Source organism: Acipenser ruthenus, chromosome 6, assembly GCF_902713425.1.
Source record: "Acipenser ruthenus chromosome 6, fAciRut3.2 maternal haplotype, whole genome shotgun sequence".
In the NCBI taxonomy this organism is placed as follows: Eukaryota; Metazoa; Chordata; class Actinopteri; order Acipenseriformes; family Acipenseridae; genus Acipenser; species Acipenser ruthenus.
Window position 1 is genome coordinate 58,271,460 of NC_081194.1, and position 25,910 is coordinate 58,297,369.

Genomic DNA, 25,910 nt, shown 5'->3' on the forward strand with positions numbered 1-25,910 from the left:
GAAGCGCGGGGAGGGAGCAATGCGGCCATCTGCCGGGACGCCGCGCGTTCCCGGTGGGAACTCTGTAAGATCTCCTCCACGGCTGGCCCAAAGTTATGTCCTGGGGATGTAGGTGCGTCTACTAATAATCAGGTCTTATCCACATCAGGAACTCTGGCTTGTGACAGCCACAATCAAGCTAGCCAGGCTCTAGCCAAGAGCTTGCCCTTGGAGACCAGAGATCTACGTAGCTCTGGGAGCAGGGCCTCACGCAGTACACCATCTATATAGGCTGTAAGCACACTCGCTGTGTTTGACAGGCGAGTTGCCTGCGCATCTGCTGCATACGCCTGCTTGAGATGCGTTTCCGTCACCTTGCATTGAGGGTTCGGGCATGCCGGGTCTCTAGCCAACACACCCACTGGCGCAGCCTTAACCAGGGCCGCGGTGGTGGAGTCTACTGGGGGGAACCCTGCTAGGCTAAGCTTTTCCGCGCCTTATAGAGAGGCAAGCGGTGTGGCCTACTTTAGCTTGCTAGGACCTGAGGCCGTTCGCTGGAGTAGCGTACCTCCTCCATGAAATCTGGGAAGGCCGGGAACTTTTGAGGGCGAGGAGCCATTGCCTGCGTCCGGAAAATGGACCGGCGTGGTTCTGCCGCTGATGTCCAGGGGACCTGCAGGAAGGCTGCAGCGCATCCCATAAGTGCCGAAACCGAGCTAGACAAGAAGGCACGCTCTTCCTCAGAAGGGGGTTCGTCTACCCAAATGTCAGAGGAGAAGGAGGCCCCCTCCCCAGAGGCCGCTATAGAAAGCATGTCCTCTTGCTCCAGCTGGGACACCTCTTCCCATCCACCCTGAACTCCCCTGGTTGTCTATTTCTTTCTGAGAGTACACAGTTCCTCCACGGGGCTAGGCCTTGCCATATCCCCGCAGTTGAGTGATTCTTTCAGCCGTGCTCTCCTCCACGGAGCTAGGCCTTGCCGCATCCCTGCTGTCGAATAGACCTCGTCGGCTGCTTAGGCCCACCCACTTCGGTGAGTAGGGTCTTGTAAACCAACAGTGTGCTCTCCCCTATTCTACCTATGGTTTTGGCTTTCTGCTTCAACTCGCCCACTGTGGCTTCAGCCCTTGTGTCCCACTGGTGCGTGCTGTACATAATAAAAAAATAAACCTATATGAACATAATTTCGATATTTTATTTAACATAATGTGATCAAAGAAACAACAAAATGATATCGCAAAAAAGTCATAACAGCAGTTCAATTTCATGTTAGATTTCGAAATGTCAATTTTTTCTATTTTTGACAGTTTTTTGTATATGGAAAACTACAAAGCGGAATGTAATTCAATATGTTAACGTAACATTATTCAGCAGGTTTCATTTGACTTTATGAAGCAAAATTTGTTAATTCTACAAGATGCAAAACTTTTGTCCATAGCTGTATATCACTTTGTGTTTCAGTCATTGCATCCTGGGGGCTGTTTAAAAAATTTAAAGCATCCCTGTAAACCAAATCGAGCTCTCAGAATCAGGTCTATCTTCCAAGTACAATTGGTACACCAGAGTGTAACCATTAACCAGCCCCCTCTGCAACCCTCTGCAACACTCTGCCTCTAGTGGACATAAGAAAAACATCAATAAGACATCCTAAAAATGAGCATTTCTAACATCTAGAGCAGTGGTTCCCAACCCTGGTCCTGGGGACCAACTCTGTCTGCTGGTTTTCATTCCAACTGAGCTCTCAGTTAGAAAATGTTAGAAAGTTATCAAACGAGAGGAGGCCATGTGGCCCATCTTATTCGTTTGGTTGTTAGCTTATTGATCCCAGAATCTCATCAAGCAGCTTCTTGAAGGATCCCAGGGTGTCAGCTTCAACAACATTACTGGGGAGTTGGTTTCAGACTCACACAATTCTCTGTGTAAAAAAGTGCCTCCTATTTTCTGCCCCTTTATCTAATCTCCATTTGTGACCCCTTGTCCTTGTTTCTTTTTTCAGGTCGAAAAAGTCCCTTGGGGCGACATTGTCAATACCTTTTAGAATTTTGAATGCTTGAATACGATGGCCACGTAGTCTTCTTTGTTCAAGACTGAATAGATTAAATTCTTTTAGCTCTTCTTTGCACTCTTTCTAGAGCAGCAATATCCTTTTTGTAGCGAGGTGACCAGAACTGGACACAATATTCTAGATGAGGTCTTACTAATGCATTACTTAACTAGACCCTTAATTGATCTGATAATTTGCTTAATTAGACATTTTTAATTGTTTTCAGCTCTTAAACAGTTACAGAGAGCCAGTTTAATGGTTAACACTGTAGAACTTAGACATGATTCTATGACCTCTATTGAGTCCACAGGGGTGCTTTAAGGTGAATCTAAACAAGGAGAAGAGTACATTAGTAAGGAGAACTCTAACATTTCCTAGCCAAGGTGTTCTGTAGAACAGCACACAGCACTGAACTAATAAAAGAAAATAAGAATTCCTCAATTATCCTTCCAAAGCCCAAGGAGATAAACTGTCCCCCCCCCCTTATTGTGGTTATTCCGATCAAGAGGTTATTGAGTTTATTAAAGTAAACAGGGTCCGGATATTAATGGCAGTTTTCCAGCACTGCGTACCAGCTGTTGGACTCCTTTGTCTCAAATATTATTGCTCTTGCTGTTATTATTAGTATTATTATTTTATGGTTATATGAGGCGATGTGGCATCTGGATATATTATTAGTCTCTAGATTTCATGCAGACAGTGTTGTTGGTATTTTAATGAATTTTCCTCCCTCTCCTCAGTGCTGTTGTCCCCTGGCTCATTGTACAATTCTGTTTGTTTTCTGATCTAACTTCTGCACCCTGTGCTCTGCGCTGGAGCCTGCCCCTTTCAGAAAGGGTTACCAGACGTCCCAGGGAAACAGTGATTGCAGCCTCATCCCAGTCGGAAACAGTCAAAAAAGTTACACTAAATCATCCTGGTTTTGCTGTTGTAGTCACAAAACGGTAGCATCTTAGGGATTATTATTATTATTATTATTATTATTATTATTATTATTATTATTATTATTATTATTCTTTTCTCATATGCTTTGTCTTCAGTATGAACTCTCAATGATGATTTTTGTACATTTAATGTGTTTTGCTCATACGATTGGAAGAAAACAATGAATTCTGATTTGATCAACTGTACAATAAATATATGATTATGGTATTATATACAGTTATTTTAACTGCTTCAGAGTTGCTACAGTCTCAATGAATTGATGAGGGGAGAGCCTCTGGAAATCTCTTCATCCTAAAGCGTATCAACTCACATCCTGATGTGGGTCGCTGGGACCCAGGTTAACCCAGGTACGACCCAGGTACGTGGTTTCACACTACGCAGGATTGTGACCCGGGTAGAAGTGCCATTGTGAAAGGGGCTCTGGATTCCTCTGCATGCGTACTTACATTGATGAAAACTCGTTTTTTTGCAATTTTGATTGCTCTTTAATTTATTACAAATAATGAAGCCACGCTCAGACATTTTCACTGTGTGACTTTGCCCCATCCTTAGTTTTCAGTTGGGGAGCCCTATATAAAACCGCTTTTGAAAAAGGGGTGGCTAATCTGCAAGCAATTCAAAGCAGACTGTCTTAATTTACAGGCAGTAAAAATCAAAAGTAAGCAACTAGTAAAGCCTCTCATCCCTCATCCCTTTTCATCACAATTTTATTTGTACAAACGCTGAAAAAGGAAATGATTTCATGATGATGTCCGGTAGGTGTAAGTAAACATCAGCAGTGTGGCTTCGAGGCTGCGTGACGAGGCCCAGAATAAACTGACCGACACTCAGAATAGCCAGCAGAGCCTGGACGGCAGTCACTGTGGGTTTTACTGATAAACACATTAGGCAGCCTTTAATGGTATTGTTTGTTATCCCAGTGTTTATTGTATGACTAATCATCCATAACTATCAAAACACTCAATAGTTTAATGACAAACATTTCGACTACAAGTGTTTCAATGAGTTCTGATTCACATACTGTACTTATATCACTGGGTGAGGGGGACTCCTCGTCCTTATTGATAAAGTGTGAATGATCTCCTAATGGTCCCATTAAGAAGAAGGCGCATGTAACAGACATTAACCTTGCAGAGGTGTGAATGGTGCTAGTTACACCAGTGACATTTCTTTTCAGTATTTCTAATTGGACCAGACTTAGTGGTGCTGCTCTTTGAACTCAGAGGTAGTTCTAGGGTCCTGGCTGTTGGGGGCCTGTGTCTCTGGGGTCTCGAGCTCTCAGCCTACTTCCTAGTGAACAGGTGTGTGCCTCCCAAATGCATTCAATGGGAGATCTACAGAGGCAACTAATCAGCAATTTCACAAGCCATGGAGACTAAACTGCTCCCTCCCTCCCTCCCTCCCTCACCTCCTAAAAGAAAGGGAGTCTTCTATCAAACTTCTACATGCCAGCTGCAAATAAGACTGTTGATGTTGCCAACCAAAATTGCATTGTCCCATTTTTTGTAAATCACAAGTACATCCAAAGTCAGATACACTTTTAATAGGATTAACAAAAAAATTACAAATAAACTGTCCGTGCATATAAATACTGCATGAAATTAGAAATCGTAATTGTTCCCTGAGCTATCTGCACATAACGGACCACCTGTCACCTGTCAGCAGTTCCACAGTGCGATGGGGATTACTGGTATTATTATTATTATTATTTATTTCTTAGCAGACGCCCTTATCCAGGGCGACTTACAATTGTTACAAGATATCACATTATACATTATTTCACATTATACAGATATCACATTATTTTACATGTATAAAGCCCTCCTTCTCTCTCTCTCTCTCTCTCTCTCTTTCTCTCTCTCGCTCTCGCTCTCGCTCTCACAGTTGTGTAGACAGGCAGGCAGCTCTACATCAGAGAAGTTACCTAACTGCCCAGTCTGACACACAGCGATTAGACAGCTGCATGTAATGGAACATTGGCTCCTTATGATTGAATGGAAACTATTCCACCTCTATACCACAGATTAACATCAGACCGCACATGACCACTAAACACAGGCCCTGCACACACTAAATACATGCTACATACACACTAAATAATAATAATTATTATTATTATCATTATTATTATTATTATTATTTATTTCTTAGCAGACACCCTTATCCAGGACGACTTACAATTGTTACAAGGTATCACATTATTTTACATACAATTACCCATTTATACAGTTGGGTTTTTACTGGAGCAATCTAGGTAAAGTACCTTGCTCAAGGGTACAGCAGCAGTGTCCTCCACCTGGGATTGAACCCACGACCCTCCGGTCAAGAGTCCAAAGCCCTAACCACTATGATGGACTAGTGTGATTGTTAAATGAGTCTAAGTTGTTTGCTTTCTTTTAATGGGCTATTTTGAATTTTACTTTCATGTTAGTTGAGTTGGATAAACAAACACAGATTATTATTGTGTGGAGTCTTTACTCAGTTGCATTCTCTCTTTGTTCACTGTGTCATAAATACCAGGTTTTTTCATAATTCATTGGGGTGCAGTTGTATGGCATTGTAACACAATTCTTTCTGTTCTTGAGTAGAAGCATATACGTAGGTTATGAAGTGTTACTATATAATAGTGCCCCTTATCCAGATGATATCTTGTCAGTTTCTAAACAAACAATTGACTTGTTAGGTTTCCATTCAAAATGTGGAACCTTATGCACTGGTCATGTCTATCACGCTCTGCATGGTGAACACAATAAGTGTCTTGATTTTGTACCAATCTTCAAACTTTTACTGCATACTCTTAGACTCCCATAGATCTTTTGGGTTGCATTTAGGTAGAGTCTGATAAACTGTTGATTTTTGTGTCCCTTTCACATAAGAACATAAGACAATTTACAAATGAGAAGAGGCCATTTGGCCCATCTAAGCTCATCCAGTACCTAGTAGCTGATTAATCTCAAAACTTTGTCAAGTTGGGTCCTAAAGGTTCCAAGTGATTATGCCTCAATAACATGACTAGGTAGCCCATTCCATATCCCCACCACTGTCTGTGTGAAGAAGTGAATCATTCCCTCTGTTCTAAGTCTATCTCCACTCCATTTGTAATTTCTAAATCTGCTGCAGTAACCCTATAGATCAATGTAGTTGAGATGATGAGGAACCTGCCAGTGTGTGGGCACTGGGTTTTGTTTTAGGTCTCAGAAACAGCATGGCTAGGAGAACAACCACAATACAGATATCTGCGAGCTACCGGCTCCTGGAGGACTAGGTGTCCACTTAGGCTCACCAGGTGCCTGACCAGTAGGGGGTAGGGATAGGGGTCGATGAGGGTAGCATGGGTAAAACAGGTAGTCCCAATGGCATGCTGCAGAGCAGGAGGGGTCTTTATCCTAAAAGAAAAATAATCTACCAGCATTGGCCAGTTCCATCCAAATCCCCTGTATGTCCCTATATGTGTTAATCATCGGCTACGCTGAAGCACATTCTTACAGGATGTAAGGTGGCTCTGAGCCAGGGTCGCTTCACTTGGCATCATAACCAGCTGTTGCGATGCTTGGCATTAGCACTGGAAGAATGGAGTAATAAGATCAACAGCTCACCGCTAATATCAGCAATAGCTGACACACAGAGAAGGACTTCAACAGGACAGCAATCATCAGAAAAGGTTATTAGAACTAAGATTCGCCAGGGACAATTGGAGGCTGCTAGAGATTGGAGAATACAGTTAGATGTTGGCCTGTGCCTTATTTTCCCTCCCGAGATGGTTACAACTACCCTTCAACCTGACAGTGTCCTGGTGGAGCTGACAGAGCCATGGGAGGATTCTGTGGATGAGGCATACAAGAGGAAAAAAATGTTGGTATACTGAGTTAACCCGCTGAGGTGGAGCAGCGGCAGTAGAGAATCTGGGTATATCCAGTAGAGGTGGGTTGTCGGGAATTCGTTGCGCACTCCATGACCCGGCTTCTCAGAGATATTGGATTCAGTGGACAAGAATTGCATCATATAGTGAAGGCTCTATCTGAGAAAGAGGCCAAGTGGCTAAGGTGTGATGGAGGAAGTTAACATCAATGGAAAGGAATGGATAGCAAAGGTAAGTAAACTGGGCTGGGTTGGGCGGGTGATGGAGGGGAGTGGTGCTGGGACATCACTGTCGAGCCTTCCTGAGGTGTCATGAAACAAAGAAGGGAGATGCCCACCTGATGATCCCTGAGAAATACCCCACCTAGCCCATTCTAGATGGTTGCCATGCTGGGGCTTTAGGGAGGCCGCACTTTGGTTGATCCCTTGAGCCAGCATCGCCACCGCTGTGTTTGCTGATGTGCCAGGGAGCCTGCTAATAGGCTGATCCCTGGACCCAGCATTACACTTTAGCCATCAACACCAGGCCAATAGGCAATCCACATTACCTGGAGGAAAAGCGATGAAGGCTCATATATAACAGTGAAGCTACATCTTGGTTGGTCCCCACCACTACTATCTCGTTTCATCTTGGCAAAAGCCGAGACCAATAGTAGCATGAAGTAAATAACAGCTACTCTATACAAGAAGTTTTTATAATTTTGTATAACTTTGTTGTAAATCTATACACTAGCCTTACCATAGAAGGCGCTGTATGTATTGATTGTGTTTGCTGTTGTTACTACAGGGCACTGGGGCAAGGGTTTACCTGCTGCACTACACTGCTCTCCTGCTGTACCCTAGTGAAGCTGTGCAGTGCGTCTGCACTTTGGCTCAGCACTTTCATGTTTGTGTTTCTCTTGTTGTCCAGGTCACACAAGGTCGATTGCAGCATACCAAAGTTCATCCACTTGATGCATCTAACTAGAGGATTAAGCAGGTTTAGACCACTTGCTTACACTAAAGTTAGTACACTTGTTATTAAATATAAACAACAAATTTAATTTAACATTCAGTGTCAAGCAGCAATAGGCTACTGGCAAGTTAAAATGCAAGTATGATCCGTGGGCAGAATGTGTATTAAAAGACATGTAGTAGGCTACAATTATATTATGAATATAGGTGTACTTTTACTTAAATGTGTTTGCCCGAATTACGCCTAATGTAATAAAAACGCTGCTACCATTTTATCATTAATATATTAATTATTTGCTTTTTTCATACCTTTTCATATTTCTGACTTTTTTTCCGGTTCAATATCTTCAATGTATTTTTTTTTTTTTAATCAAATGCTAGTAATGACAACATTGTACACGTAAATGTCCGAGTTTGTCTTTCCACTTTAAATTGTGAATGTCCATCCTGATTTGTAATGGTTTATTATGGGTTAGTCCTCATTATAGGTCTAACTTGTTCCACTTGTTCAGGTCAGCTAAACCAATTTTCAGGATTTTTGGTATGCTGCAATCAGGACTTATTTAGTACAGAGCTGCAGGATTTGCTAGACCGCATTTTAGTCCACTTGATGCGGACTCACTGGTATGCTGCAATCGACCCACAGGGTTTAATTAAATTTCTGACACTCGGCAGCAGGACAGTCTCTTTATCTGTTCTCCTCTCCTCTGCTCCCCTTGCCTTCTCTTCTCCTCACCTGCTATCCCAGACATAGAAACAGACCTGTAATTAACCGTCAGAGATCAGATTCCAGGGCACTTAACTACTGTGCTTATCTCCTTTAATACAGTTCAGCTGCTGAGACAAAAACAGCAATTATCCAGGTAAACAGCGATTACAACTGTCTGAGACAGAGCTGCTCTGCATTCAGTGCTTACAACATTCAACTGAATATAAAGAAATGTAAATCCCCAGGCTCTAACAATCCACAGCACTGAGTTATCTGTACTGTATTGAGTTTATTAAATTTGCTGGCCTCAGATGCTGGCAGAGATTAGAAGAAAGACTCATTATTAAGATGCAGGATATTGGCAGCGCTGGAGAGCTGAGAGTTGAGTGTTTAGACTAGTGCTCATTATTAAGGTGCAGTGTAATGAGCTGAGAGTAGAATGTTCAGCATGCTCTTATCACAGTCTGGTATGGTCTGTCCTTGCCCCTGTTTAATCAGAAGTTTTCTCCTCTCACTTTTTCCACAGTATCTCCTGGGTGGCAGACCGAAAGTTAAAAATGAAGAATTCTAGTCTGTTAATCATGTAAAGGTACGAAAACAGTGCTGTAAACACCGCCCCAATTCACTGCTTCCTCTGCTATTTATATCTGTTCAGGACGCTGCTCTCTCACTGCACAACAGCTTCCTGCTGAGCACCTTCCTCTGCTCCAATCTGCAACTGCAACAAGGAGAGGCAAACGAACACACTAAAAAACTCACACACAGACCCATATAAAAAGATACTACAGCACTGTCCTGAAACACTATAGTTTACTATAATATACTTATAATTTATTACAGTTATACTAATCAAACACATGTTGCTTGGAACCACACTGAATAAGCAGTACAGTCTGTGCGCATTTTATAAATATCTCAATGCAATAGAGGCACACACTCAAAACAGACACAAATAGAGCAGCGTGCAGTTTGTTAAACACTGCGAGTGCAGCCAGGCTGAGCTCCTCAGCACACAGGGCACAGACCTTTCTAGGTCACAGAGGTAAGCAGGCAGACTCGCTCGCTTGCTCCCTCACTCTGTCAGTGTGTACACTGGCCTACAGCCTCTCCTGCAGATGTATAGTACATGCACATGGTCAGGCTTTCACAGACCCTGATTATGACTTGTAAGATAGTCTGAAACTAGTGCTGATTGGGGTCTGGGTAACCAGTCAATTAAATGTTTCATTACAGGGATGTTAATAAGACTCCTATTGCATAGCAGTCTAATCCATTCCTGGTTTTACTATGCATTTAATAAGACAGACATGAGCTATGCAATAGGAGTCTGTATTAAAGAGTATAGTCAAGACTGTTCTTTGAGCTCTTATATGACCACACAACCCGAATAAAATAAGGAATGTATAGAGGTGACACTTGAATATATTTATTGAACAGTGTAAAGCTGGACTGTGTTTGTAATGTTAAAGTGTAAGTGTCGATGTTTGGTTTGCTGGTTTTATGCTGTAAATCTCTTTCTAATGTATTTAGTGTGAGAAAGAGAACTGGATTGCGTGCAGACCCCTTTGTAAATAAGAGAGTGCATTTCAAGGTTTATATCCTGGAGAGCAACAGTTTGAAGAAAAAAAAAAAAAAAAAAATGGTAAGATTTCCAGTGCTGTAACTGGCCAACCAATGCACTGTTTCAGTATAAAGCTCTGTATACAGTCACAAGGTACACTAATCTCACCATTGCCAGTCAAAAAAATCAATGAAGCATGGCCTTAATGCAATCAACTCCCAAGAACCCAAACCTGCTTGGACCCTGGACCCAGATCAGAGTAATGGTTTTTGTTTTTCAGAGTACTGCATAATCTTACCATACTAAAAATTCCTTATCTAATCTTTTTTTCCCCCTTAATGATTTTTAATCAACAATCTACTGTAGGCCATTGAGGGCAATAAATAAAAATGCTATGTTGAGATCACAAGACATAGATCCTGAACTCAGAAGTTTAAAGTGTCAAGATCCTGAGAACGTATTCTGTGATCGAAGTAACACAGTTCAATTCCCACCCACCACTGTCCTTAATGAGCCACTGTGGTAATCAGCAATAACCCTTCGAATAAAACACACTCACAGAATTCTGAATTTGACGGTTGGTTTCTACAGCTGCTATCAGCGTGCATTTCAATATAAAAGTGATCACTGGCATTCATTTTTTTATTTGTCTGTCATGTACATTCTTAAATGTACTCGATTGACAAAGAGCTTTGATCGTTGCACTGTCCTACACAATTATAACATTGTGCTGTGGTTTGCACTTTACTGCAAGAAAAAGACATTTGAGGTTTGATGCACTCAGGACTACAGATGGCGGCCTTAACATTGAAAGGGACTTTGGTACTGAACTTCGCATGTAGCGTCAGAGCCCCTTCACCATGGGCAGTGACTAGCTTTCCTGGTTCCACTCAAAACACACCAGTGAGGAAAGGGACCTTTGGAAGTACAAGCAGCAAGAGTCCCAACAGGATGACTGTGGAAACATTAAGCTCATCTAATGTCAAGACCTCCGATAAAGATTTTGTTAAATCTCTGGAGATTAAAAATGAAGCATGTGAGCAGACAGTCCTAAAATGCCAACCGTCTGTGCTTTCCCTGTGCATCAAGCAGTTTAGATCCAACACAGTATTACACCCGTGTAACAATTTTTTTTTTCTTTTTTTGTTCCTGGATAGTAAGTGTTATTTCCTAATTGCTTATGCCTCAAAAGTATAGAAAATTGCTATTATTCCCCACAAACTTTGCTTTTGTGACCAGGACAGTGATATTTTGAAATTTACCTATTTCCAATGAGAAAACGGGCGAATTTGTGTCTTTTCGTTCATATAAAGTCAGAAAAAAACAACATATGAATCCAAATTAACATGTATTTATACTAAAGTAATACAAAAATGACTACAAAAGATTTAGAAGTGAGTAGTTCTTCGAGATTTACGATTATACTGTAAATCACTTTCACGAATCAGCCCCCAAATGTAGTCTCCCATCATGTTCTCGTTATACTGTCCTTCACTGACAGCTCATCCAGGAGCCTCAAAGCCGTGCTGCTCCATAATGGTAACAAGTACCCGTCTCTTCCCCTGGCTCACTCGGTGCACCTCAAAGAGGATTACAACAGCATCAAGACCTTGCTCTACGCCTTGAAGTATGAGGAGTACGGCTGGGACCCCCGGAAGGTGCTGATGCCACCACTGCACATCAAATTGGGCCTTATGAAACAATTTGTCAGAGCTCTAGATAAGGAGTCGGCAGCCTTCAAGTACCTTCAAGACTTCTTCCCTAAGCTGTCTGAGGCAAAGGTCAAAGCAGGTGTCTTCCTCTGACCACAGATAAAGAAGATCCTGGCGTGCAATGAATTCCCCAAGAAGCTCACTAATAAGGAGAAAGCGGCTTGGAACAGCTTTGTCACAGTGGTTCGGGGCTGCCTGGTCAATCACAAGGCCGAAAACTATGTGGAGCTGGTTGAGACTCTGGTGAAGAACTACGGCACAATGGGCTGTAGGATGTCCCTCAAAGTCCATATCCTTGATGCTCATCTTGATAAATTCAAGGAGAACATGGGAGCATACTCAGAGGAGCAAGGCGAGCGCTTCCACCAGGATATACTGGACTTTGAACGCCGCTACCAAGGACAGTATAACGAGAACATGATGGGAGACTACATTTGGGGGCTGATTCGTGAAAGTGATTTACAGTACAATTGTAAATCTCGAAAAACTACTCACTTCTAAATCTTTTATAGTCATTTTTTTATTACTTTAGTATAAATACATGTTAATTTGGATTCATATGTTGTTTTTTTTCCTGACTTTATGTGAACTAAAACACACAAATTCGCCCGTTTTCTCATTGGAAATAGGTAAATTTCAAAATACCACTGTCCTGGTCACAAAAGCAAAGTTTGTGGGGAATAGTCATTTTCTATACTTTTGAGGCATAAGCAATTGGGAAATAACACTACCCAGGAACAAAAATTGTGTTACATAGTGTTATTGGTCTGCTTTCACTTTGGAGAGTAGATTGCTGAATATGCAAAGTCTAGGGTTTACTTGACCTAGGAGATGGGAGGAAAACCTGTTCTCAAAGTACCTGATCTATACCAGGTTTAAGTAACCGTTTGTAGAATGCAGTTTCATTGCTGATTAAAAGGGGTACATAAAGACCTTTATTTTATTTGTGTTACATATTCTTATGTGTTGCTATGACTGTTTACACAAGGTGTGTGTTGTCTTCCCGCCCATACCATTTTGACCACTTCAACTTTTAAATTGCATTCCCTGCTTCAAGATTTCCCACCTCCACACCACACCTGTAGTGCAGGAGTTAACATTGCGAGAAGGGGTCAAATGTCCCTGTGAAGCATGACACCAGCACGCCGAGGTTTTAGAACGGTTGTTAATTAGGGTAATCTCTCCAGTGCTTTTATTTGATGTTCCATTTAGTAAAAACAGCAAAGCTCGCCACAGAAAATAGGAGACCAGTGTCTGGTGGTGGTATAAAAAGGACTACAGGACAGTCACCAAGACATGTGCTTCAAGAAGGATGAGCAGGTTACAGAAAATGAGACCAAATCAGTATAATTCAGGAAAGACTCCACTCAAAACTTGTAAAGCACTTCCAAACATTTATTTACAACTGTCACCATGACAGAAAAAGTGGTTTGAAAAATGCCAGCCATCTCCCTGAGCATTAAACAAAACAAAAGCAAGATAACAGAAATGTTATATAGTACAGAGAAATGTACAGAGTGTTAAGAGAACCACAGAGATACATTGAGAACAGCAAGATCATAAGATTTACACAAACATTGATAGAAAAAGGAGAAGACATATGACAGGAATATGCAGGTGGATGGGACGTCCTGCTTACACTGGCCAAACTGGGCAGGCTGGCTGCTTACCACAGGAGAGTACTTTAAACTCCTGTGTGGCATCACAGAATAACCAATAGTTGCCAACTTGGAGAACTCCATTCATTCACTATAGCATGTTCAGGACAGGTACTATTCCTAAAAGCAATATAAAAAATAAATGCAATTTCAAAAGAAAAAAAAAAAAAATCCCAGTCACACGTTTGGTTTACCAAGGTTAGCACCACACACACTGTTATAGCTGCTGCACCTGATAAAATCACAACACATTAGCAGCAGCCTCTGATCTGTCAAACTGGGAAGTTACCTTCACCAGGGGAAGAGTTTTCCTATGTGGGACGTTACTAAATTAGCCAGATCTATAGTTCCTGCACATTTCACCAACACACATTTGTTGTCTGACAAAACCCAAGCTTCCCCTACCCACCCAGTGACAGAAATCCAAACTGTTCTTAGATGATCAGAGTCTAGATCCTCTGCAGATGCCTTTAAATGCATGGACCACGTGACCAGCAATTGAATGTTGTCTGCAGTCAAGAAAGAATCGTACAGAGCAATCTACAAAGGCCCCTGCATCTGCCAAGTCTGAAGTGCAGTAAACATTAGTAATATTAAAAAGGGACGGCACTGCAGTATTGGAAACAGACTGGTCTTCCAATGCGTTGATGTTACAAGGAAGGGGTGAAGAGCCAGAGTGAGCACAAATCAGTTTCCCATGATAGTTCTGAATGAGGGGAGATATGAAACAAAGCAAGGAGACATTGTGATCTTGGGAGGTGTCAAACAAAGCTCACTGCACAGTAAAAAAAAATATATATATATCTCCACACACACCAGTAAGCCACAGGTTCAAGCCAACAATGTGCCAGACACACTCCTTTCTAATTGAGTACAGAGGCATCCACATCTCAGACTGAAGGGTTGTCAAACTTGCTTAAAAGCAGTTCAAGGGGCCATGTGAAAGTGAGATTAGGAGGACTTTCCACACATGTGATGCAACACGGGTGAATTCATTCAGAATACAGTGTAGAAAGGGATTCAAAATAATAAGTTGTATATCAGATAAAAGAAACCCTTCACCAGCTAATTTAAAACAGGCTGCATTAATATCACAGGTACTTTCATGGGCTTGTACAGTACAGAGCAGAGCACCCTCACAAAAAGTTCTGTGAAGGTCTGGATTTCTGGGATCTGCTCGATTCCAGTACAGTGGACAACAAGAAAAAGACAAAACAGCAGTGGAAGGAGGGGAGGGAGAGGTCTGAAGTCGTGGGGCTTCCATTAGAGTGACCGGTTCTGTGTTGTTTCAACAAAGAGCTGATGGTAAGGCTGGCTGAAGACTAAGATTAATATAACCAGTGCATGAAATAAAGCATAAAGTGAATATTACTGAACTCCAAATGGAGAGATTGGAAGCCATTTGTGTCAGATAAAAAGTACCCAAATACTGCTGTGAAAAAGAACAAAGCAAGGGCTTGTACTGCCCCATCTGAATCACTCAATTACGGCGAAATACCAAGTACTTTCACAGCAATCCCCAAACTTAGAGTATCATACTTTTCAGCTTTGCGTACCCTTCAACACCCAACCCCCCCTCAAAAAAAAAAAAAAAAAAAAAAAAAAAAAAAACACAAAAACACAAAATCAGTACCCACTGCTGCTGCAGTATTCAAAACAAACTAAACAGAACAAGTCCGATAAAGATCTCAAAAGAGCAACGTCCCACAACATTCCCGGGTCTTTCATCTTGCGAGAACTGCAGTCAACAGAAACACACCCCAGGACGTAGCTGAGGATGTGCACATGGAAAAAGAGTTTATGAAAAAAAATAAAATAAAAAAAAAAAAGGTGTGAGCCCTCACAGAGGAGGGGGGTAATGAAGGCAGGCAGCTGTGTAGGCCAGTACCCTCTCTCTTCTCTATGTCCTGCTGCTTAAAGGGAGCTCTAGGACTGCTCGTCCGTGCCCGTCTTGCCAGGTGCTTCCTCGCACATCTTCTCTTCCTCCTGCTCCTCCTCTACCAGGTACTCCTCAGGGGGCCAGCGCAACTCTCCACTCTCAACGTCCCCATCTGTGGGCTCCACCACAATGGAGGGCAGGCGGTCCTTCAGCTTGCAGCAGCGCTCAAAGTCAGACGGGTCCGGGAAGATCTGCACAGAAAGAGAAATCACTTTAAAAATGGACACAGCAAAATGAGATAAAAATGAACGACACACTATTACATGGGTTTGCAGTACTTAAATGGCCTCCTGTTCTTTTATTATTATTATTATTTATTTCTTAGCAGACGCCCTTATCCAGGGCGACTTACAATTGTTACAAGATAACACATTTTTACATACAATTACCCATTTATACAGTTGTTTTTTTTTTCACTGGAGCAATCTAGGTAAAGTACCTTGCTCAAGGGTACAACAGCAGTGCCCCCGACCGGGGATTGAACCCATGACCCTCTGGTCAAGAGTCCAGAGCCCTAACCACTCCTCCACACTGCTGCCCCAGCATTGGAGAATGTTGAGGATATATAGTGCTTAAAAGTAAATAAAGAAATAAAAAAGGCAAGATAAAACAAGTTAAAATTAATTGTACAAAACAGCACAACCTTTCCAGCAGTGGAAGGCATGTGGAATGAAGTTTGTTCTGCCCAACCACTAAACTCAATGGAATTAATGCACAGCGCTGGGCTATCCCTCAGTCCGCACGGCTTCACTTCCTAACCCCTTAAAAAGAGGTTTCATATGGCAGCATTTCATCAATGGGTTAAAGACCACATAGAGTTGCAATACTCCTGAACTAGTATGCCATTCCAATACAACTGCCCCACTGAAAGCCAGAACAAATAGTCTGAGCCAGTAAGAAAAAAGGATAAAACTCAGATCTGAAAAGTTTCAGCAGCTCTGGTTTCAAAATGTTTATAGAAGTGCAATACCGTCAGCATTGAACTGCTGAATGCGATATATTAATTAATGGATTCAGTGCATGTTTGGCAGGAAGAGAACAGGTATTACTATTACAGGTTAGCTCAGATGATGTGCAAATGAAATAGTGGCACAGGTTAAAACTGGGTTACTGCTAGAGAAATACTGGCATTATTGAAAGTGCAGGTTTGTGCCAATGCAGATAGAGATCAAGACAGCCCTTGTTCCAATGCCAAATTGTACCGTCCAGGCTGCAGAGCTTGGTTAACTATTCTCTTAGGTCTGCATCTCCCGCAGCCACATAAGACAGTTACAGGCTATAGCTATTATGACCTGTTAAAACAAAATGCTTAGCTAGCAAGCCTTCAAGAAAGACATTCAGTAGCGAGAGAAAGACCCCTTGATTGCAAGATCACTGTTGCTCTCCAGTTAACCCAGTGACAGTGCCTATAATTGCACTTTGTACCTTTCTGTACAACACTGGGTTCACATGGAATTCCATGCTACAGGACATCTTCGAGTGTTAAATCAAAAAAAGTGCTAGACTCAAAGCCTAATTATGATCTAGCATGGTTATTTTATTTATAAAGTGAAAATGAGGAGCCCTCATTAGTGCAAATGGCACAGCTGTCCTAGCACAACCTGTACAAGGAATTTCAATCAAATGATATTACTAAAGCAGTCAGTGCCAGGTACAATAGTTTGAGATACTGCAAACAGAAATCAATTGTTTACTCTTAACTGCATTTCAGAGTGTTTGTATTGCAGCAATGTAGTCACACAACAGCACTGTATGTAGTTTCTGTTTGTGTACTGTAGGGCCTTCAGTTTAATGTTTACAAATCCTTAATTTCCAAACATTGCAACAGCCTTACTTGACAAAAGCTAAAACTTGTTCTAAAAGTTAAACTTAATTAAATCTGTTTAGCCTTAACAGTTTCCATCTGTACTTGTTGCAGGAGAAGATTACCATTTCTTCAATAAAGGCAAATAACTAAAAAAAGTAGTAACAATTTTAGGAGTTCAGAAAGTCAGAGAAAAACATTTCTAAAGGGTTTGTGTCAAGGTTTGTTACAGTACATTGAAGACCTGAACAACACAGGCCCTCAAATGAGAACCTCCAAATACTAAAATTTCAACCAACATATTTCACCATCTAGTGCTCTTATCAGATGCACGAGGACATGGTCTCCAAGCACTAAACCACTTCCTCCAGACCACCCCAGCGCCTTCAAATTGAGCCTCAAGTTACAAAGCCACTTCACTACTGCTGTAGAGAAATTAAATAATAAAGCCCCGAACTGCAGTGCCCAAAATCCTGGCTGCAGACTATGACAATAGACATACACCATCTACTGTACACCGCCCCAAACAATTCAGGGTTGTCTGGAGATGTGCATATTAAAAGTGTACTGCAATAAATAAAAAAAATAAAAAAAACCCACACACAAGCTAATCCCTTCTAGAGTCGTTCAATACAGAACGGGCATCAGGTGACAATATGCAACAATACTGTCCAAGATAGGACTGGCACCCACCACCCACAGCAGCAGCACAAGGTAGCCGAGTGATTTCACAAGCCAACAAAACACACTGCTGCCTGTGAACAGTAAAGGATATTAAAGGGATCTCAGACTTTGTGCAGCACTCAAGGAAAGAACGGGTATCTGGTACCAATTCATATCCAGAACATATCTTAACACGCTTGTTTGCTAGCTACTGTAAGTGATTGTGAAATTTACTCCTCTAGTTCTCAAAGTCTATTTATGAATAAAATAAAGTGCAACATACATTTACAAGTTTCACAGATATCAAACTTCATAATCCTTCACAGTATGCTGTTAAATAAATACATTTTGAAAAAGCACAGACAATATTCAACAGCTAGTGTGTTCTCCTCCCACATGTCAGTGCTGAAGCAACAGAATACAGCTCAGGCACAGCCAAATGTCTGAAAGGACTACCACAAAACCTACTTCTCTTGTAGTCAAATTAAGGAAGGATATAGATCTCCTTGGAATGCCTAAAGACTCCCGCCATTGTCAGTTTTATAAACAAGAGTTCTACGCAACAGATTTCTAAAAATAACTCAGTCAATAGATCAGAACAAGACTGAAACAGTAAAGTGCTCTCTTGCAAAGCAAGCTGCAGATATTCTTGTACAGGCAATACATAACATGCAGCCCGCCACAAGAGATGTATTTGGCAAGCAAATCTGCTCAATTTAGCATCTTAGTCAGCAGGGCAAGATAGAAAAGAAACACATCTGACTTCTCTCTCTCCTCTCCCCTCCCCCCAATACTTCCTGTCTTTGTGAATTTGCAAACTTTACTGCAAGGGTACCCATCTCTGATGAAGCAAGATAGCTGTGCAGGGTAGCTGTGCAGCTGTCATTATGAGATGCATATACCCTGCAGACATTAGCCCTCTAGCGAGAGTACATGTAGAATACATTACGTAGTGGATAACTATACCTGGCCCTGCAGAAAGCTGGAAACCTGAAAAAAGCCCCCTCGGTCTAAAGAACAAGCCCTCCACCAGATCAAAGAAAGCATGCGGTTCATGACGAAGGTACAGAAAAAGCAAGGATTTAAGAAACCCTTTGTTTCTCAACAGAACAAAGAATTTCAGCAAACACCATTCTAGGTTCACACAATTTTGTAATTTCATTGTGTTTATAATGCAAGTGTAATTTTATTGTAATTCCATGTATTGTTGGATTGCTATGTCCTTTTTAAAAGGACATAGCAATGCAAAATTGTGTTACAGAAAAGTCTTGTGGAGCAGCTAGTCCTCTGGTCTACAGTGGTTAACCTCCAGATCCCAGAGTGTTGAGACGAGTGCCTTCATTTAAAACTTCTCATTCTAAACATTTCCAAAGAGCCCACAGACTGCAGCCTTGCATGGCTCCAATTGACCTTTCTAATGAAGACAGTTCATCGCCTAGCTAAATGTGAGGAATTCAAGCCATTCACTCCGTTTAAACAAACTCTGCAGGAATGTGTACGCTCTGTGCTAAAGGGTGGTTGAGTTAACTTCGTGCCTTTGCTCGGTTGTGAAGAGCTTTGCACAGCAGCAGAAAGACAATGACAACAGGCCAAGCACAACCTCTGTTGGTCTGAGGACTGGAGCAATACAGATCAATGGCTCAATATGGGGTTGCTAGGGGACAGGTAGTTTCTCTGTGGATCTTGTGATTTGCTACCCAAGTAAAACAGCAAACAAACCAGCTAGGCCACACACACCTCAAAATGCAGATTTACTATTGTGTGCACATGTAACAAAACTTGGCTGATTTCACCAAGTTTAGTTAAAGCAAGCCCCTTCAAATGTCATTCAATTTCTTCTTTACCCTCCATTTACTCCTTCAGAGTTGTTCAGGGTTCTGTTGCTCCAGTTTTGAGTTATTGCCCTCTAAATCTGCTTTTACCTGGACTTAAGCTTTTCTGGAGAATCCCAAGTGCAAAGACTAACAGTCTTCATGCCTTTCACATGTGACAAATGTCAACTTTCAACTTACTATGTAGAGTGTAGAACCAAGAATGATTACAAATAGTAAGGGAAGTGTAATAGCAAGAGACCAATTCTTTAAATTTAGTAAATGGCTTAACATGCAGTGGTACTGGTAGGAAACTAAATTGAGTGACTCATGGACACCCCTACGCACCTGCTTTCTGATCTCATTCTGGAAGCTAAAGATTAAATCACAGGGAATCTAGCTACTGGAGAAAAAGCATGGAACAAAGGAAACCGCAAAGCTGAAGTTGATCATCCAAAGAGAATGGTGAGAAGACTAGAGCACTTCCAATTAGGGGATACACAAGCTTAACTGAGGGGTAGCGATACCACATCTACTAGGATGAACTAGCACATTTGCTACCACATGAATATGGCTTTACTTTATGAAACACACCAGCACAAAAACATTAAGTTATCAATTGAGATTCAAGTTATCCCTTGAAAAGCACATACTACAGTACATGATGTCGATTGCAATCCTACTATAGCCTGTAGAAAACCTCTCATGCATGCCAGGAGAGTACTGCAATTCTGACCGACAGCTTTGTGTCTGGGATAAAGTTTTGAGAGCAAGACTGGGTAGAGTGGGCTGCAGGGGCTTACCTGGTAGGAGAGGCGGTCCTTGCTGGGACTGAGTCGGATGTCATCCATGGTGGTGTTGCTCATCATTACCTCAGTCATGTCAGCGGAGTGCAGGTACACAGGGCTGCAGACAGAGACAATATGTCACACATCCAAGAAACTGGATAAATTCAATAAATGTTTCTACTTCAAGGACTACAACGCATCACGCCCACTGCGGTAAACTACCCTACAGGATTGGTAGTTCCATTTCTTTAGAAAAATATACAAGGCTGCATGCCGTATGAACTACTAAACAGGAATACAAATAGCTCTGCTGATGTTCTAATAGATTAGTACTCTCTCAAAAAGGAACGCTCGCATTAAGCGGAGGAGATTATGTCCAGAAAGGAACTTCCGTTACTCTGAAATTAAATGCATAGATTTGTAGGTCACATATTTTCCACCAGAGATGGCGCTGCAACAGTAGGTATTCTTGTGCATCTTTACCAAAGAAATTTAGTGTACAAGCTGTCCATGCACTTTCTAAATTTTTTAGAAAGCTGTATTTTTCCAAAAATGTCTGACTGAAGACTTTCACTTCATTAGGGAATCATGAAAACATGTGGCATATTGGTTATCCATTAAAGAGATCAAGCATGATCTTTAAACCAGGCAGATAAGGGTTCATCAAGATTTCCATTACATTATAGTCTGAGCCTTAATTGCATGTCACTGCCACACACAAACAAATGCATAGTGGGAGTGCAAAAATCCGGACAAGCTCTGAACGGCAACACAAATAGAAGGTTTAAGTAAATAAAATAAACAACCTACTGTGCTAGGAGCCAGGAATCTAAACACGGACACAACTGGGATAGCCGTCAGTGGAGGAGGCTGTATTTCGCAGTGCCTTTCCAACTATGCAGCTGTTGCAAACAAATGTTTGAGGTTATTTGATTTGAAGTCTACACTATTACTCACTGTAAATGCATCCATTTAAGCAATTATATGTACAACATACAAATGGCTTTTGGTTGCACAGCTTTAATAGCAGAGATTAATCTAGGTTAGCAAGTTTTGAAAAGGACTCAGCAGATGCAGTCCCCATTTAGAAAGGAGTCCCTACTACATATTAGGAACCAATGGCACACAGTTTTTATGCTCAGAAACCATCAAAAAGTCCCCAGGCCAGCCAGCGAGCTTGGTAAATAGTCACTGCAAAGACTCTGCTGTTCTAAACAGTACCGCAAAATTCAAGGATCAAAATCATTCTGAAACTTTACTGTGGGCGTGCAAAACAAATTGACAGGGCTTACCGAGAATGACAAGCTAAAATAGACTCTGCCGGCCGCATTACTCATGTGTTTTTGTACACTGCAATCCAAAGCAGAAAAGCATAAATAAGAGTGTAAGAAAGAGACTGGAAGACTTCATGCCATACTCTCCAAGCTTCTCACACATGCCATACTCTCTTCAAGCTTCTCACACACGAGGAGAGACTTGTCCAACAGGTTTCTAATATTGCCTGGTTTAGACTTGCCTGATGTTAAATAGTTCAAAGAGGTGACCAGCATTACAGCATTTCCACCCCCAAATGTAACACATGTAGTAGAATGATTCAATCTGTGGTCTCCAAGACATTAATTTCTCCAGCGTCTACAGATTTTACAATAGGAGGGGTAGCAAAACACTACATATAAACTTCCTTCACTTTAAACAGATTAAAAGAGAACATCGACAGAATGAGCAGAACACAAGACTAAATAGGCACCCAAAAAAAAAGATCAATAGGAACATTACACAAGCAAGGTTTCAACTGAATCTGTCTGATCATGTCGATCGTGAGAGAGTCACCGACAGACACTGTCAAAACTAGATATTCACCACCGATTGACCCACTACTTCTGGGGGGAAATAAATAAAACAATTTGAAAAATCTAGACTACTGGTATGTATTTTTAGTATTAATGTCATTTTGGATCATTCAATTGATCTTTCAACATACTATCTCCCAGTTCTAGAAGACTCTCCAGGTCCGTGTGCCCTCCCCCTCTGATACACTCTAGCCCTGCCCGTGTGTGGCCACTCAGTTTGAGAGTGGCACATCTTGACACGAGTCGCCAGAGATCGCTAGCATGTTGGCTAGCAACATCCTTGCATCCCCTTCCCAGTAAAGCAGCTTTACACCCGTACGTTGTATCTACGACACAATAAGCTAAATTTACTGCACAGAGCCTTAAATTAGAAAAAGAAAAACGCACCAATTTAAAAAACGAGAGCTAATCCTGCTTTCAGGCCAGTTGAACACACATTCCTGGGTGGTCTTCCACCTTTCACAGTGGAGATACAGCTTCACTTCCCTGAGCCCGTTTAAATAGAAGGTCAGGGAATTAGTTTACCTGCGATTAAGAAACATGTCTTGAAGGCATACTGTAGTTCTCTCAATGTTTTAGTTGATGGAACTTAATGAATTTGTTTACCTACAGTATCTTGTAACAGAGCAGTGTTTGTGAGGCATACTGCACTAGGGATGTTAGATTGATTCTGTTAAGTTTAAAATGTCCAATCTTTTAGTGCATCATTTAAATAAATAAATAAAAAACCTACTGAAAAAACTCTGTACAACCTTACACTGCACACATCCTACTGCATAAATCACCTAAAACATTAAAACTATTTTTATCATCCCTATACTGCACTATACTGGGGGGCATAGAGAGAATAGTCTCTCTTCTAGGTTATGCCAGTCAGCAGACTCACTCTTAACCTCACTAACTTGCACTGGCCTGATCTGCTCAGTGAGAGTCCTGCCTGCATCCAGGAGTGCCTGTATGAGAGCCCAACGGTCTGTGAGGTCTCTCATGAATCCAAGTCCTCATGCTGCACTAGGTGCTAGGCATTCTCTTTTCTGTACAGACAGTATATCCAGTATTACAAAGCACTAGTGCTTAGGGGGAATTTTATAAACAGAATGGTGACAACATACCATTCATAACTCTGGTCTTTAATGCAGTAGTAATACTGAATCAATTATAATGGAAAAAAACAAAACAAAAAAAAACACACTGACAAATTGAATAACGTTAGCTTTCTGTATTTTTTGTAATATATATAGCTTTAATGTCTCAACCCTAAAATTCTAGGCAATGCAACACTTTTGGCCAAAGCTGTACAATGTATTTAAAAGTTTCGTTTTTACTCCATTAATTACAATTGTGTATTACCTTATTGGATAGCCTATCCTTTATGTATGTACCGATATGCAAACCCCCTGGCGATTACACATCAATAAAACACCAAACAATACAGGAAATAAGTAGTCACTGCATGGTCCGTTTGGGAATATACACAAATAGCGTTAGCTGCAGGCTTAGACCGGTACACCTCCAATACAAACCTTACAATTCATAGCGAATCATTCTACAGGATATATCAAATGTACTGAATGTACAGTAGGGATCAGGATACAAGTCCTAAAGCAAAAGTGGGTCTTGTTCAAGAATAAGCTTATTATATAGTTAGTATAAATACATACTCTCCCCATCATTTAAAAAATGGCCTATTTTGTTAAAGTATCACTCGATCGTATTATGTATCATACAAGTGGTAAATCTGGATCACCACAGGTGTGACAGATTCTATAATTTACTTTATATCATGATACATATTGTATCGTGACAGTGTATCGTTACACCTCTACCAGGTACATGCATTTTAAAATATTTTATCACCTGCTATTTCATACAGTAACACCACTGTTTATTAAAACCTAGCTACTGTGCTGTATACAAGTACATGCCAAGTAACTACACTTCATCCACAGCCTAGCACTGCACTCGCGCTACCGGCTACAATTACAAGTAACTGCATTATTGATCCTGAAAACTAAACCTCTTTAGTCCTGTAGTTTATAACGGCTAGCGAACTGCACTGTACAGAAAAGCCTATCACACCGATGATAAAATCGGGTTTTGAATACCGATTCATTCGACTCATCCATCCGATATACAGGGTAAGGTTGAGTGCTGTACAGATCTACCCAGGTAAAGCGTCTATACCAGCGCATTGTGACCAGGAGAGCCAGCGTGTTTCAAAACACATCGTACATGTTCAAACAGTCTGTTGAACCCCCCCACCCCATACACAACTGCATTTATTTTTTGCATGAAACAAATTAGCCAGTTTTCCCATGCACAACTTCCTGTTGTGGGGGTGCCACATCTGACCGTGTTAATAGTACTGTACTACGACTGTTATACGACTAGATAATATACGACAAAAGTTTACAATTCCGCATTGAGACACGCGTTAATTATCAATCGGCATTGGCGTTATGCATTTAGTCATCAAAAGACATTATAAAATGCTAACAATGTTTTTTCGGAAGGAAATGTCAAGTCACTCCAAGCACTTTCATCGCGAAGTCTCAGAAATGAACTGAATGTTAACGTGACAGAAATAGTCCGTTTCGTTTTCAACTGTGAAATGGCATTTAAATTCCTCTTATTTGTATTCTCTTTGTAAATACAAAACACAAATCAATGACCTACTGTATTACTATTATATTTACATGTGATCAAAGAGGTTAATCTGGGGGAAATAAAGAAATAATGCAAGATAATCAAACATACGTGGCCTGTACCATGGAAAAAGCAGGTACTTTTGATGTTAATTAAGCAGCTTGTTGCATTTCACTGCCAATTCCTGCTAGACTAGCAGTACATTGGAAAATAGATTTTTTTTGTAATATGAGAATTAAGCCTCATGCAAAAAAGTGCAGGAAATAATCACTGATAAATATCATGTAAAATCAAGCAGGTTTATTTTAAGCTATTCGCCTACAGACTAATATAATGGCAGCGACAGCGACTGTCCACAGTCTGAAAACAGTCACATTTTATATTTAAATCCCAGAGAGAACATTCCATTGCCCATCGTCCACCTCGCGGAGGTACGAGAGCGAGGGAGCGAGTCGAAATGCAGGTACTCACCAGTGAAGCGGGGAAAAATAAACAGACATGAATTCTAAACTTCTGTTGGGGTTAAAAAAAAAAAAAAAAATGTTCAAGTTGTCCTTTCCTCCTGCTTTAGAAGGCGTTCTTCAATGTAAGGTTATTATCTACTGTGAAACAAATAAAACGTAAATAATAATAACTTTACAAGCCGCAGACTAACAGGGAATGGAAAAGTTATCAGTAAGCAGTTCACCACAGCGTCTCTATCTTCCAACCAGACTGACTCTCAAATCTATAGCTTACAGCCGGCCGGTGTCTGGATTTTATACTGCAAGGGGCGTGTCCACCAATAAGAGCCCCTCCCCCTTCGCTCAGTGCACAATATTCTTCAATGGCAACACGCGCAGAAAATGCCACCACAGTTTGTGCCCAGCCAATGAGATTGGAGCAGATTCCCGATTCACAGAAACACACACACTCTCCTGGATACAATGCAAAACACACGCAGAATCACACAAGCATATTCAGAAAGCATCTGAGTTCCAGTACATACA

The 25,910-nt window shown here is 41.2% G+C and overlaps 1 protein-coding gene across 1 annotated transcript; it reads right to left on the reverse strand.

Annotated features, from left to right (window-relative positions):
- Positions 1–13,136: 13,136 nt before the first annotated feature.
- LOC117410833 (protein LBH-like) lies at positions 13,137–25,656 on the reverse strand. Its single transcript, XM_034017693.3, has 3 exons — positions 25,393–25,656; positions 20,441–20,543; positions 13,137–15,550 (listed from the first exon to the last, which is right to left on the reverse strand). Exons 1-3 carry the CDS (start codon positions 25,419–25,421, stop codon positions 15,347–15,349), a joined length of 336 nt encoding a protein of 111 aa, XP_033873584.1. The 5' UTR covers positions 25,422–25,656; the 3' UTR covers positions 13,137–15,346.
- Between the last annotated feature and the right edge of the window lie 254 nt (positions 25,657–25,910).